The 16359-nt window shown below is 42.5% G+C and overlaps 1 protein-coding gene across 5 annotated transcripts in view; it reads right to left on the reverse strand.

Moving 5' to 3' along the window:
* MIA3 (MIA SH3 domain ER export factor 3) overlaps window positions 1–10318 on the reverse strand; it is a 41341-nt gene extending 31023 nt beyond the window's left edge. For 3 of the 5 annotated variants that reach the window (XM_030557442.1, XM_030557444.1, XM_030557441.1), the window contains exons 1-3: window positions 10131–10317; window positions 7521–7654; window positions 518–607 (exon numbers count right to left, since the gene is read on the reverse strand). In XM_030557442.1, the coding sequence (XP_030413302.1) occupies window positions 518–607; window positions 7521–7654; window positions 10131–10278 (372 nt within the window). In that variant the 5' untranslated portion in view covers window positions 10279–10317. Of the gene's footprint in view, window positions 1–517; window positions 608–7520; window positions 7655–8349; window positions 8390–10130 lie in introns of those variants that run through there. The other 2 variants (XM_030557445.1, XM_030557446.1) reach the window with 2 other exon arrangements.
* Window positions 10319–16359: the final 6041 nt, after the last annotated feature.

Consider the following 16359-nt stretch of genomic DNA (forward strand, 5'->3'; position numbering starts at 1 on the left):
GCCAAAATTCAGCCTGATCCTGCAACCTTACTCACATATGTATTTCCAGTAATTACAATGGCGTTACCCATGTGAGTAAGAGTTGCCGAATCAGACTGATAATCTATATGCTAATAGAGTTAAGCAAACAAAGAGGCTTTCACAGTTCCAAAGTTTTTCTCTAAGTTCCAAAAGTTCTGGGAAACAAACCTATTAATTCAGAGTTTGTATGAAACAGCCTCCATAAAACCGAGCCAATAACATTTCTTTGGGGATTCTGAGACCATTCTATGTATAGTTATTTAGTCACTTTTTGTCAGAAGAAAGAATGCTTCATTTAAGACAAGTCCAGTGTTCAAATTATGGTGGATATAGACATATATATACACAATATTAGTTGACTTATTGAAAAGTAATTAGTTTTTTCCTTCTAGGGTTATTGAGGTCCCAGTTAGCTCTCTCACTGATTTCACTCACAGTTCAGGAATGAGCCTGAAGTGTAATAAAGCCAGTCAAAAAAGTCACAATCAAAACTTACATCTGTTGGTAGTTCTAGCTCATCACTGGTGGTATAAGTATAATTTATTTCAAGTAAATCCTTTGGAAAATATCCAAATTCACTGCCAACCTGCCAGAAAAAAACAACAAAACAGAAAGAAGTTTCAATGTAAAGCTTGTAAAGCCACATATTGAAAAAAGTAACTTTAAAAATTACAATTAGTAGTTAGATATCAAACTTAAATATTTCTAGACATACAGGTTGTTACCACAATAAATTGGAGAAACAGAACAGTAAAACATTACACTTGAATGGTTTGAGATTCTAAACCAGGGATTGGCAACCTTTGGCAAGCGGCTCACCAGGGTAAGCCTCCTGGTGGGCCGGGCCGGTTTGTTTACCTGCTGCATCCACAGGTTCGGCCGATCGCGGCTCCAACTGGCCGCGGTTCGCCGCTCCAGACCAATGGGGGCAGCGGGAAGCAGCAGCCAGCATATCTCTTGGCCCGCGCTGCTTCCCGCCACCCCCATTGGCCTGGAGCGGTGAACCACGGCCAGTGGGAGTGGACATGATAGGTAAACAAACTGGCCCGGCTGGCCAGGGGGCTTACCCTGATGAGCCATGGGCCAAAGGTTGCCGATCCCTGTTCTAAACATTAATTAAGCCTCACAACACCTTTGTGAAGTAGGGAAGTACGTCTACTCCCCTTTCAAAGACAGGGCCAACTAAGGCATAGGGCCACATAGCAAGTTATGGGAAGAGTTTGGAATGAAACCCAGGAGTCACGGCTCATAGCACAATCTCACTGACTTCACAAATGCTCCGACCACTTTCTTGTGCACAACTAGCAAAAATATCTTTTTGTGATAAGGCCTACCTGTCTGCAAAAATGTCACATTTTTAAAGCAGACAACCAACCTCCTCCATAACTTTATACTTCTCCCCTCACATTTTGAAAAGATTTCTTAAAGCCAGCTTTTAGAAAATACAAAATTGCACCTGAGGTATTATAAATTGCTGAACAGTAGCCTTTTATCACACTAGTATTATCTACCTTAGTTCAGTGTGTAAAATGTGACCCTCTTTGCAAACACACTTGTTCTTCAGTAGCTACTGTTTCCAGGTGAGCAATACCTGCAGGTGGTTAGTAAAGAGTAAAGAGATGTGGCAATCAAATGCAAACAGTAGGAGACAAAAGCTCTCTTATCACTTACTAGTTAAAGATCCACAGAATAATGCTCTCGCTTGGGAGCTCTGATAGCTGCTGTCAGGAAGCCAATATGAATAGCACAGTATTGCTTCAAAGATTAGATAGCCAAAGCAATGAGAAACTGGCAGACACCCTATTAAGAGTAGAGTCCCTAGAAAGCCAAAATATGCTCAAGAATAAAACACTGCTCATTTCCTTAATATCTTGATATTTTTATTGTAGGAGCAAGAAGGCATTTGCCAATATTCTTGGAGAATATGAGTGAAGATCATTCAATTAAGGATCAAAATAAAAAAAGAACATAGTTCACGCTATCAAAATAATTAGATGGGACACATTCTGATATCAACTACACTGGTTTATAAATCCAGAGTAGTTTCAAACAGTTCAGTGAAGCTCTCTGGATTTGCCAAATCTAGGTGTGTAATACATTGATATTGTAATACACACATCAGTGAATAAAATACTGAAGGGATATTTGTTAAATATTTACCATTCAAATCCTAAATTAAATAGCTGTGGAAACTAGTTACATAACAGTAATGTTTACAGAACTGATATCAATTTTTTATATATGCTACAGGGAGAAGTAACTGCTACTATATTAAAAAAATCCTGTGTATTATATTTGAGATAGGAGCAAGCCAAGTAACAGGGAGTGTGCAATTATCCTAGAAAAGCTAGTTATAAATCCCTTCCCCTTTATTCCCATAGAATAATATTATCTTTTTCTTCATCAGTTAATATTCCATTTTTCAAAGACTCTTTCAGCTGCAAAAGCCGAAGCCTCAAAGTAGCTTCCTGATAGACTAATCTTAATGACAACAATTAGGCATCACAATTTCACACTACTTTACTATAATCCAAGCTTCCAAGCATACAAGTCCATTGCCAAGACCCAGTTTGCAATTTAACATGGCCTATGACAGAAAAACGTACTCCTATATATTGCCAAGCATGCAAAGACAAATATTCTTTATTCTATTCAGTAGTGATTGAGGCTTGAAAGGAAAATAGAAGGTCACAGCAGAGAATGGTGGGGGAAAAAAATGCATCCTGCAGCCTGTCTGGGAGATGCTCCCAATTAATTGGCAGCCGAACTGATCTGCAAATGAGACATGGGTTTAAACACATTTGCATCTAGATTTAAAGAACGGGCAGTCTCCGAAGTCTGTATGTGTCTGAGGTAAATGTGCTTGTAGTGTTTCCTTATGACAGCAACCTCCAGTAACTGATTCACAAAATGATACTGACATCTTGATGCCACAGAAAGCAATCACTTTACACGACCTGCTGAATACTACAATGATAGAAGCCAGAAAGAGAAAATATTATCCTGCTATGTCTGAGTTACAAGGTTCAGCTATTATTTAAAAAAAAAAAAAATCCACAAAAGCACAAACATCACGAATATTCTCACTTACAAGGATCCAATACAACAGGAGAGTTGGTGCAAAGAAAGGGCTGGTTTGCTCTACCTTTTTGTGTAGCCTTTGTATATAATTCAAAAAGATTAGAACCAAATGTTAAGAGCAATTTCTGAACTCCATGTGGATCTTCCAGAAATCAATTCTCTCCCACACACTTTGTTTTGAAAGTAACTCCATCCACAACCACGATTCCAGAGAAAGGTGGCCACAAGTCAAATCCTTTTTTGGGGTGTGAGGAAAGGAAACAGAAGGAATCATCTTGTGCATGACTAAATAATGTTCCATCCTGCACCATAGAGTACCATATATACTCAATCATAAGCCAGTTAGTTTATAAGCTGCCCCCCTGCCCAGACGAATAAGTAAAAAATGGAAACTTTTTATAACCTGTTCATAAGCTGACCCTATAATTCAGGGTTCAGCAAACTTTGGCTCCTGGGGGTTTGTTTACCTCGAGCGTCCGCAGGCACGCAGGTAAACCTAAGTAAACAAAGTGTCCTGGTGCGCCAGCTGCTTACCATGATGGGCCGGAACAGCAACTGGTGGGGAAATTTTTTGGCGGGGAGAAGCTGGGAGTCGAGGAGTAACCCCTGTGACCACCCCCCACGTGATACCACCTCTAGCCCAGGAACCCCACACTCTCCCCAGCCCATCCCTTCCCACCTTATCTGGGGAGGGCCAGGGGAGGAAGTCTCTGGCCTGACTGGAGCTGCTCCGCCAGGTTGGACAATGTGGCCGCAGCCTGCTCCGGCAGGCCAGATCGGGCAGCGCGGCCGCAGCATGGTCCAGCAGGTTGGGTCGGGCAGCACAGCTGCAGCATGCTCTGGCGGGCTGGGCAGCATGGCCACAGCCTGCTCTGGGGGGCAAAGCTGAGCGGCATGGCTGTAGCCTGCCAGCCCCGGAGCTGCAGCTGCTTTGGAGGCTGGAGGGAGAGCAGCGTGGCCAGAAGCAGAGAGACTCTGGCCCCGCCTCTTTCCTTCTGTCTCTGCTGACTGTGCTGCTTCTTCTTGCTCCCTCTGTTTGAGGAAGGGGCTATGTTCCACCTCTCCCTCTTTATACCCGTTCATAAGCTGACCCCCTTCTCTGATGCTTCCCTTTTTTTACTAAAAAAATTTGACTTATGAACGAGTATATATGGTTATATATATATTTGTGGGGTAGAAATAAGTCTAACACTGAAAAACTGTTACTTTAAAAAGTGGCAGCTGTTTGAAGCTGCTCAGAGATTTGGGATATTAGAGATTCTGATAAAAAATGTGGGTATGATAATAAATGTGGGGTATTTTTTATGTTGGTGATATGGACTGTTCACGGGGGAGTGGGAGTGGAGGAGGATACCTTACAGAGACAGTAATATATAGAGTTTAAAAAGTATAACGTATGAAGTATGACATGGCCCTCGACTCTTCGTGCTTTGAGGAAAACCTGGCAGCAATATTTTCTCTGAACTGATGTTTCAATGGAATTAAAAACAGAATTATTCTTTAGCACTCTGAGCATCTTCCATTGTACTAACAACAGCGTAGATCCTGCAAACCCTCCACATGCAGAATTCCCCTTGACTTCAATGAGAAATCTGCGTACAGAGGGCATCCAAGAATGAACTCCAGACTAAGATTCTATTCTTGCAACAGCATGAAGGATTTTTGCAATCAACAACAGCTTGAATAGAAGGAGGAGTTAATAGACAAGTAAAGGAGCATGTAAAGCAGTGAACAACTGCTTTAGATTTTCCAATCTGCATTAACCCTTGCTCATCTGATCATGGTCCTGCAAGTCACCCATATTTATTATGGCCCTGATCTTACAAATGACTCCACTTGGGCACAGTCACTTGCAGGATGGGGACTATATATAAAAATTTTGTTTTGGAATGAGACCAGTTCTTTAGTAATTCCGATCCTTAAATACAGTTTCATCTGGTGGCCCAAAACAAGGACAGAATAACTACAAGTGGGTTAGAAATAGCTATAAATTCTTCAAACAAATCAAATTCCCCATATTTAAGAGACAATAAAATTAAAGTTTATGGTGGAAATGTGTAGTAATACATTTCAGATGATAAACTGTTTATGTAGGTTGCAATATAATCAGCTTAACTCCTTGTATGATAAATAAGTACAGTATCCCTATAGTTACTTCTTGGTTTTATAACTCCCTCTGATCACTACATAAAAGGGCACTGAAATCAAATTTGTCCCAAAATAGGCGCATTTACAAAGCCCTAATATCAACAGAAAAGGTTCTATTTACATACATTAATTGACATTTTAAAAACATATATAAATAAGTATCCCTCTGAAAAGCTTGCAACCTAGTTATTGCAGCATTGTGTTATCAGGAGAAGCTGAAAGTGAAACTGACTAGAAACTAAAAATACAAAAATTAAACTGATTAGTCTTTTTTCATTGTTGGCTAGACATGCAGAGAGCTGCCTAAATAGCAAAGAATAAATTGGATTTTAAAAATTCTTTCCAATCTAATAATGTTAAGTATTAACACAAGTTAGGACTTTTGATTTGGGTTTTTTTAAGTATATTACCTTAAGCTTGACAATGTTCCTTTAAGCTACTGGTGCTAGCTCTGTTAATGAATATGGTTAAAATATTGATTCTGCAATTTCTTGTTTGTTGAATAATCTGTGGGCCTGATCTTGCAGCCCTTGCTAGCTTGTGAGTAGAAACTGCAGGATCGGGCCCATGTGTTAGCTTTTTGTGTTTGTGGAGAGCTGGCAGCCCTGGAAACAGGTGCCATCTAATTATCCAGGTTATTTATGGCACAGTATGTGTCATAAGGGAATTGCCAGCATGATATAATTATAAATTCTGCTTCTTTCACCACATGGCACAGCTTTCCACTTTCTTCTATGCTATTTTAATTGGATCCTACTCTTACTATGAGGCTGCCTGTCCCCACCCTAAGCAACACCTCCTGCCAGTGCATGAAGCCAGTAGTCACACAATAACAGCAGGCTTTGTGAAGGTCCAGTCCCGCTCGCTGAGGCACAGGACTTAGTTGTCAACAGCAGCATTTATCTTTGGGAGCAAAACAGTAAAGACATGGAGAAGAGCAGGGGAAAGACAGGAATAAAGATTTTAAGGGCATGACCCCGCAAGATGCTGAGCATCATTAACTGCCAGAAATACTAGTGACATCTGAGGCTGATCAGCACCTTGTAAGGTTAGACTTGTATTTTTTAATAATCTTCTTTCCTCTTCCCTGTGAGTGCCTCCATTCCGCAGATCTCATGAAAGCAAAACTTCTTCCCACTGAAGTCAACAAGAGTTTGCCATGTAATGACTTCAGGATCAGGGTCTGAGAGGGTTTGCTGAAGGGGTCTTCTTTTCCTGCTCAAGTGACCTAGGCCTGGTCTACACTGGGGTGGGAGGTGTCGATGTAAGATACTCAACTTCAGCTACAGGAATACCGTAGCTGAAGTCGAAGTATCTTATTCCGACTTACCTCCCGTCCTCACAGTGCGGGATCAACGTCTGCGGCTCCCCCGTCAACTCCGCTACCGCCGCTCGCTCTGGTGGAGTTCCGGAGTCGACAGGGAGCGCGTTCGGGGATTGCTATATTGCGTCTAGATGAGACGTGATATAGCGATCCCCGATAAATCGATCGCTACTCTCCATTAAGGCGGGTAGTCTGGCCGTACCTCTATCATCTTTAAACAGAATAAAATAAGATGACAGCCTTGTCTAAAGGTCTGTCACAGTTTGATTATGAAAAAATTATCATCATGAGAAGTCCCCCAGAGAACCCTAAGTTTTACAAATACTTCCTTATTAAAACTGAAATAATTTTCAAAGTCCAATTTACTTTTCACTCTTTATGCTTCCCCCCCCTTTACTTAATTTGGACAACAACAACACCTAGTCAATTGAACAATAAAATGATGAGTACATAAAAAGCCTTAAGCCACCGTTCTGCAAAGACTTATTCACTTACTTAAGTTTATGCAGTGTGTGTTGTGTCACTGAAGCCAATGAGACCATACACAGAATGCACAGTTAAACAGATACTTTGCAGGACTGGGACCTTAGTTTCTAATCACTTTCAGGTTCTTCTGTACTAGCACAATGTTCGGTCCGCAAATACTGCAGGAGAATTTTTAAAAAAATGGAAAAATATTTCTCTTGCTTTATTTAATATATGAAAAGTTAATTTTTACAAAACCTAATGTATGATCCAAATATGACCCAATAGCATCCCTTAAAAATAAGTGTGTTAAAATCTTGTCTCAAATGAAAATTACATCTGCTACATTATCTCTGCTATGTCAAAAAGTGAAGTGTTTTCAGATTTTTGAAAAGGACCAAAAGAAATAAAGATGATTGAAATGTACAGTGCTAAAATGGCCAATACAACTGAAATAAAATAAGTGTTTTGCAGTACTTACACTTCCAGCCCAAAGCTCAGTTGATTTTCCTATTAATTTGTAATACACATACACTGCTTCTCCTTCTTTCAAATTTATAAAGCGACAGTCTGGACCTTTAAAATCCTGCTTTGCTTTCCCTCGATACATCAACACTATACAAAGAAAACAAAAACAAAATATAGCATTCTAAATAAAGCACAGTTCCCTGAACAGTATCTGTATTAATTAGCAGGAAAGAAGGCCTTGTTGTATGCAGAATATGGGCATCTGGTCAAGGGATAAGAATATATGACTGATATAAGAGACAAAAACTTATATGGTAAGACTGTTTCATGATGTGACGTTAAAAGTTACAATCTTTATAAGGAACTTTTGAAAATGTTAAAAGCACAATAAGAAAGAGGTATTATTATTAATAATAATTTTAAATTAGATGGATCCAAAGATGTCATGTGCTTCATGACTAATCAGCTTTCATGTTATTCAGTGCAGAAATTATACCTGTAGAGGATGGAGGTTTGTTTTGTTTTTGAAGAGGGTTTTTGCAGGAGGAAGAGAGCTGGGGAAGCTAAAAAAAAACTGGTCAAGATCATCAATTTATGAAATGCAAGTTCATCAAGGCAAGTCTTTAGCCAGCCTATGCAGCAAGACAAAGACTTTGTTATACAATTATTTAAAATTGTATGATTATTTTTTGTATAAAAGTAAAAAAAAAATCAGATTCATGCAGCTCATGCCACAACAATTCATTTTCTAAGTATTCTGGAATGCTCATTCTTGCAAATCTGTGTCAAAGATGATGGAAAATTATTTCTGCTGAACTGTCAATATGACAAATGTCATGTACCTTTTCTGACTGAACTCTGGAGCATAGCATTCCCTGTCAGACAAAAGAAATACAGTAAGTCCCCTAGGGAGACAGGAAATGCCTGAATATTTGTTTATTTCCAAGAACTCAGGTTGCTCCCGTTTAAGAAAAAGAATTGGATCCTCTCTGCCTGGAAGACACGGTTTTGTCTACATGGAAGGGGAATTCAAACATTTCATGTTTACTAAAAATCTAAAACACAAACAATGTAATACACCAGGAAGCTGGGAGGGGGACTTGGCCACCCTCAGGCCATGTCTACATCTAAAATTTTGCAGCGCTGGTTGTTACAGCTGTATTAGTACAGCTGTATAGGGCCAGCGCTGCAGAGTAGCCACACTTACAGCAACCAGCGCTGCAAGTGGTGTTAGATGTGGCCACACTGCAGTGCTGTTGGGCGGCTTCAAGGGGGGTTCGGGGAACACGAGAGCAAACCGGGAAAGGAGACCAGCTTCGCCGCTCTCGCGTTCCCCGAACCACCCTGCAAACCGCAGGGAAGGAGACCTGCTTGTTCGGGGGTTCGGGGAACGCGAGAGCAAACCGGGAAAGGAGACCAGCTTCGCCGCGGTTTGCTCTCGCGTTCCCCGAACCACCCTGCAAACCGTAGGGAAGGAGATCTGCTTGTTCGGGGAACGAGAGAGCAAGCTGGGGAAGGAGACCAGCTTCGCCGCGGTTTGCTCTCGCGTTCCCTGAACCACCCTGCAAACCGCAGGGAAGGAGACCTGCTTGCTCGGGGGTTCGAGGAACGAGAGAGCAAGCTGGGGAAGGAGACCAGCTTCGCCGCGGTTTGCTCTCGCGTTCCCCGAACCACCCAGCAAACCTCAGGGAAGGAGACCTGCTTGCTCGGGGTTCGGGGAACGCGAGAGCAAGCTGGGGAAGGAGACCAGTTTGATTACCAGAGGCTTCCTCAGGTATGCTGGGATACCTGCTTATTCCACGGAGGTCAAGAAAAGCGCTGGTAAGTGTCTATACTTGATTACCAGCGCTGGATCACCAGCGCTGGATCCTCTACACCCGAGACAAAACGGGAGTACGGCCAGCGCTGCAAACAGGGAGTTGCAGCGCTGGTGGTGCTCTGCAGATGTGTACACCTCCTAAGTTGCAGCGCTGTAACTCCCTCACCAGCGCTGCAACTTTCTGATGTAGACAAGCCCTCAGACCAACAAGGTTAGCAAGACACTAGAAAGGGTAATAACCCGAACGTAGGAGCTTTCTACCAGCACCGAGCTCCGCTTTGACACCGGGCCTCCAGAAACCGGAGTAGTTTTTAAACACATTTCGTCCGGTAAGATGAGGCAAAAGCTTAGACAGAAAACAAGAGAATGTCTCCCTCCCTAGCCAGATCCTTGTCCCTCTCCCTTTACACGACACACCAGACGGGGAAGGCAGGCGGCGTACTTGCAAACAACTATTTGTAATAAACTAATAAGCAACAAGTTTCCAAGCAATCTCTCGGAAGCTGTGGGCAGAGGGAAGGGCACCAGGCATCCCTCCCTCCCCCCAAGAGAGAGGCAGCACTGGGAGAGAGGTAACCTCAGCATCTCCCTCCCCACAAGAGGGCGCCTGGGGTGGAGCAGTGGTGTGGGGGCGCAGGGTGGTAAATCCAGCATCTCCCCCTCCCTGCAGCAGGGGTGACCCCAGCAGGCCCCCAATCACTGGGAGGGGCCCCTGGAAATGCCAACAGGTCCTGGCCGCCGCCGAGCAGAGTCACCGGGACTGCCCCCCCCTCGCGGGGACCCCAGCCCCCGGCACCCACTTACTGCTGCACTCCGGGTCGGCGCAGCGCTTGCGCTCGGCGAAGCGCCGGTCCAGATGCTTAGCGGCCGAGCAGAGGGGCCGCTGCGCGGGCAGGAGCAGGGCGACTAGGGCGAGAAGCAGGAGAGAGAAGCGCGGCCGCGCTGCAGCCATGTTAGCAGGGCTGGCGGCGGGGGGAGGAGGGAGCCGGGCCGACACGTCAGCAGAGCCGGGATGGAGGAGGATGTGGAGGGAGGAGGGACCCGAGTGGGAGGGGGAAGAGGAAGAAATCCACCGCCTGTCCCAGAGTAGAGACGAGAACCCCCTACCATCCCAGCCCCAGAGGACAAGGACCCCTCCCCTGTCACCCTAGCCCCAGAGGAATTTAGGGGCCCCCCTGGTGCCCCCATCCAAGAGACCGGCTGCTTTCACGAGATTCCTATCACGTCCATCTAACCTCAGCCACGTCCCACTCCATTTCCCCTCCCTCCTTCCTACTGAGAGCCTCCTGCCATGACGCCTGATCCCTTAAATAGCTCCTACATGCAGATTTTAATAAGAAGGGAGCAGAGATATCCTAGATACTGCATGGCAGAGGAGCTCCTTGCAGAACTTTTTTCACTTTTGAAAGAGGTGGCAAGTCGTTGCTTTTGTTCAGAGCCCGGGAGTTGGGGTGCGGTGATTATTTTTTCCCTTTAAGGTCTGAATCTTTTCCACTGATGCAAAAAGTGAAGTCTTGGGGGTGGAGAACTTGTATACAGAAGTACAGAGTCCTGCTGGATTCCGAAGGGAAATTTGGTTGAAAGTACATGTAGTCTAATGCATTCCAAAAGCAAAATGTTTTCTGTTCATAAGTAGTATTGAGCCAAAGTCACTGTCTGGAGCTAGGCTGGGTTAACAGGATAAGAGGTCTGAAAGTAGGGAATGAACTCTTTCAGAAGTAGAGAGGTCTCCTTTAACTTTTCCTCTCCTTTTCAGTTCACTGTAAGGTGTAATCCTGCCTCCCTTGGCCAGGGGGACTAGATAACTTAACAGGTACTCTCCCTCTTTGAGTGTAAAGGTGATGCTCAAAATGAGGCAAAAAGTCAAGCAATAATAATGGTAACTCTTTATATTATCTTTAAGTACATTGTATCTATATACAAGATGGGTGTACCTATATAACTGTCACAAGAACACATCAACATTGTGAATATGGTACAGTAAGGAAATGTAATTCTGAAAGGTTAACAGTAGCAATGAGGCTGAACCAAACACTGGATCTTAATACTCTCCCCATCAATCCTTGCAGAAGTTCAGATCTAGATCTGAGCTTCATGACTCCATCATTGGAAAAAAAGCAGTATTGTGCATTCTGTCCTCACCCAACTCTGGCTGATTAGGCTCCAATCTCACAAATGCTTAGGCACATAAATGTATGTGAGTAGTCCCATTGAACTAAATGCAACTACTCATGGTAGAAGTTACTCAGGTAAGTGCTGGCAGGATTGGGCCCTGAAAGTGCTTATTATAACTGTTCTGTAAATTCTATTTGCATTTGTTGCTACATATTAATGTGAATTACATTAGGGCTGTTTTGTAAATCAAATACATGTTCCTTACATTGGTACCTGTATCTTGTATGCATTCTTACATTACATTATAGTTATTTAACAGTCTAGGGCAAGAGGGCTGCAAAGAAAGCCACAGGGAATTGTCTGAAGGGTAAAGGTGGCTACATGGAATGTCTTTTCCTCCCTCCATATACTTAGCTTATCTGTAAACAGTCAACCTGGCTCCTAGGCTGCAAGCAGACAAAATGATATGGTTCAGGGGGAATAGATGATGGACAATAGACACTTGTTGCTGATGCTATTGAAGTCAATGGCAAAACTTCCCTTAGCTTGAGTGGGAACAAATGGAGGGCAGGAAGATTTAAAACCAGGGAGGGCAAATTCTGAACTGGATCCTGAAATGAGAGGGGCTACTGACCAAGTGAGGGGAAGTAGTAGATGTGATATTTCATTTTAGTAAAGCTTCTGACAGTTTCACATGACATTTTCATAAGCAAACTAGGGAAATGGGGTCTAGATGAAATTACTATAAGGTGAGTGTACAACTGATTGAAAGACTACACGCAGAGTAGTTATGAATGGTTTGCTGTCAAACTGGGAGGGTGTATCTAGTGGTGTACTGCAGGGGTCAGTCCTGAGTCCAATATTTTCATTAATGACTTGGATAATGGAATGGAAAGTATGCTTATAAAATTTGCCAATGACAAGTTGGGAGGGATTGCAAATACTGTGGTGGACATGATCAGAATTCAAAATGACCTTGACAAATTGGAGAATTGGTCTGAGTAAAAAAAGATGAAATTCAGTAAAGATAAGTGCAAAGCAACTTATTCAGGAAGAAAAAAAATCAAATGCACAACTACAAATTGGAAAATAAGTGGCTGGCAATACTGCAGAAAAGGATATGGGGGCTATAGTGGAACACAAATTGAGTAAGTCAACCATGTGATGCAGCTGTGAAAAAGGCTAATATAATTCTGGGATGTATTAACTGGAGTGTCATACGTGAGACATGGGAGGTAATTGTCCTACTATACTTGGCACCAGTTAAGGCTTAGCTGCAGTACTGTGTCCTGTTCTGGGCACCACACTTTAGGAAAGATGGGGACAAATTGGAGAGAGTTCAGAGGAGAGCAACAAAAATGATAAAAACTTTAGAAAAATGGGCATGTTTAGTCTTGAGAAAAGAAGACTGAGGGGGGACTTGATAACAGTATTTAAATATATTAAGGGCTGCTCTAAAGAGGATGGTGATCAATTGTTCTCTATGGCTACCACAATTAAGACAAGAAGTAATGGACTTAATGTGTAGTAAGAGATATTTATGTTTAGGTTAGATAGTATGAAAAACTATAAGGGTAATTAAGCTCTGGAATTAGCTCCCAAGGGAGATTATGGAATCCCCATAACTGGAAATCTTTAAAAACAGGTTAGCCAAATACTTGTTAGGGATGGTCAAGTTTTACCTGGTCCTGCCACAACACGGATGTTTAGACTTGAGGACTTTTTGAAGTTCCCTCCAGCCGTACATTTCTATGAATGGGAGGATGCCTAGTGTCCGATGATCAAGGTGAAAGAGTTTTGTTTCTTTGTACACGTGGGAAAATGGAGTTGGCAAGCTGTGATTTAGAGTCCTTTTAAACTAATTAACATTTGCAAAACACTTTGAGATCATCGCTGAAGCACAAAGGATTATTAATAATTAAATGCTCAGGGGGTTACTCTGTGACCAAAGAAAGTGCAGTCCTTCGTGCTCTTCCATTTATTATCAGCTCTTATCTCAAACTATTAGCAATCATCACCAGTACTAATCACATTAGAATTACTGTTCATATGCTCATGGTTATTGATTTTTACTTTATATATCCATTTCTACATTTCCTTAGAACTGAGAGCCCAAAAGATGTAGCAAAGTTAATACTACAAATTCTTGGAAAAATATCAATCCTATATTTTACCCCACCCCAAAAAAATTAGTTTGTTATCTTGCTGTTGTCCGGCGGTATGACAAGAGAGTTTATATTATATGTAAACTGACAATGCTAACAACAAATCTCTGATGACAAGTTTGGGCACAGGTATCTTTGAGCATCCTGTTAGTTTTCTGTACTTAGCTGGGAGATGATCAAAAAACACTCAGCTGCTGCACGATGTATCAGTAGCTGGGGTCCTTCTCTCTAAGTCAGTACTTCCCTAGCATAGTGCCTGGACTGTACAACACAGTGCTGCTGATGGTGCCATGCAGTGTAAGTATCTCTGGAAATCAGTTCATTAACCTCTCTACTTCAGGTCCCTCATCTGTAGACTGCGGATACTGATACCATCATAAAGTGCTCAGAGTTCTATGGATGAAAAGCCCTAATAGGTTCTAAGTAGTATGAAGTTTACAAATGGATTTAGCCACACAACAGTTCTGATATTCAACCTGAATTTAAATTGTTATAGTCTGAAATTCTCTTTTGAAATATATCAGAGTAGCTGTGTTGTTTTTGTGGATACAGATTAACAAGGAGTCCGGTGGCACCTTAAAGACTAAGAGATTTATTTGGGCATAAGCTTTCCGTAGGTAAAAAACCTCACTTCTTCAGATATACGGAGTGAAAGTTTGAAATATAGCTTTCCAAGATTTATGTTTAAGTGACTGAAGACCCTGCCAAGAGTGAGTTAGCCATAAAATTAGATTTTATGGAAGAGCAAACAATATACATGTGAACACTCTAAAATTAGAAGACAAATACATACGTATAAAATATTTTATTAATATGCTGCAATGTACATGGAGCTCACAAGTTCTATAATGTCAAAACAAAAGAATGAAGTTTAGTTGACTTTAGTTTGATGTCAATTTCTTGTACCATAATTCTCATTCTGATTTTTAGCTGCTCGTTTCTGAAGACATAGCTGTTTGATAATGACCTCTCACTACTGGCTTCTGAAACATACATTTGAGTGTATGACTACACTAGAAAATCTGTAAACTATTCTTCAGGAAAAAAAAAATGCAAACATTGCAAGCAACACCGGATCAAGCCCAATACTTCTGAAAGTGGTTTAGTGAAACAAGTTCCTTGATAGCTTATATCAGGGGTGCACAAACTACGGCCTGGGGGCTGCATCTGGCTCTTGAACTTGTCTTGCTCCGGCCGGGGAGCAGTGTCAAGGGCTTGCCCTGCTTTGCACGGCTTTCACAAGCAAAAGCATGCCCCTCCCCCCTCCAGCTCCTATGTGTAGGGGCAGCCAAGGGACTCCACACACTGCCCCTGCCCCAAGAGTCACCCCCGCAGCTCCCATTGGCCAGGAACTGCAACCAATGAGAGCTGCAGGGGCAGCACCTGCAGATAAGGCAGTGCGCAGAGCTGCCTGGCTGAGGCTCCGTGTAGAAGCTGGAAGGGGGACATGCTGCTGCTTGAGGAAAGCACTGCCTGAAGCCTGCACCTGACTCCCCCTACACCCCTGCCCTGATCCCCCTTCTGCCCTCCAAACCCCTCGGTCCCAGCCCAGAGCACCCTCCTGCATTCCCAACCCCTCATGCTCAATCCCACCCCCGAGCCCAGACCCCCAGCCAGAGCACTCACCCCCTCCCACACCCAATTTCGTGAGCATTCATGGCCCGCCATACAATTTCTATACCCCGATGTGGCCCTCGGTCCAAAAAGTTTGCCCATCTCTGGTTTATATACTCCTCATTGTTGCTTGTTGTGTTCAGACCTCAAGAAACTGGCTATTGCTGCTATGGAATACTGTAGAGTATATGTAGTCCTTTACTGCCAGCTCAGATAAACAGATTTTATATCAATCCAGGCTACTCGTTCAGATATCGCATGGTCAACTGGAACCTACACGGTGTGTTCCTAGTTGTGATGTAGTTTTCTATTCTCTGGTCAGCAAAAAGTTGCTGCTTCAGAAGTTTTTCACTGAAATCTACAAGTAAACTGCACCTCTAACGCAGAAGTCTTTTCTCTTCTCTGTGCCTCTCTTTTTTCATGGCTTTAGGTTTACCATAAAGCGTATATAACCGAGATCCAAGTATTTAAACTTGTGTGTTATGGATACAAATATCCAGAGTTACTACTAAAAAAAAGAAAAAAAATCAGAAGGAATATATAACCACATAACAGGTTTTAAGATAATCTCTAACTATTATGAGGTTAGGGAGATACTCTTTTGGGAGGTAGATTCTTATTGTGGCATTTCTTACACCTTCCTCTGAAGCATGTGATGCTGGCCATTGTCAGAGATGGGATTCTGGATTAGATGAACCAAGTGTCTGATCCAGTATGGAATTTGCTATGTGTCCAGGGCTTCAAATTTTTATCAGAGATGTTTTGTATTTTATCTGATTTTGCTGTTAGTTCCTTCAACATGTTTGGGCTTCTCTGGAAGTCGTCTTTGGTATTGGAAAAGCCATTATGACTTATTCCTCCAGCTTCTTCACCATGGTGGCATGCATCCAGAAGTCTGATTTTGCCAGCCTCTTTCCTTTTGGCATTTTTGTACATAAGCACATTTCCCAGTGTCAAATATTTCTGGGATAAAAAAATGTTTCAGCATTTGGACATACAGCCCAGCAGAGCTGTTTAGCAAATGGGTTACAGTAGCTTTCTAGCACTGATTTCTGTTTCAATTCTCATATCTCCCCCACTATTTCAAGTAAACTCAAATCAACAAGTATGAAAACAAGACTTAGTAACCAGATTAAGTA

The sequence above is a fragment of the Gopherus evgoodei genome, chromosome 3 (genome assembly GCF_007399415.2).
Source record: "Gopherus evgoodei ecotype Sinaloan lineage chromosome 3, rGopEvg1_v1.p, whole genome shotgun sequence".
NCBI lineage: Eukaryota > Metazoa > Chordata > Testudines > Testudinidae > Gopherus > Gopherus evgoodei.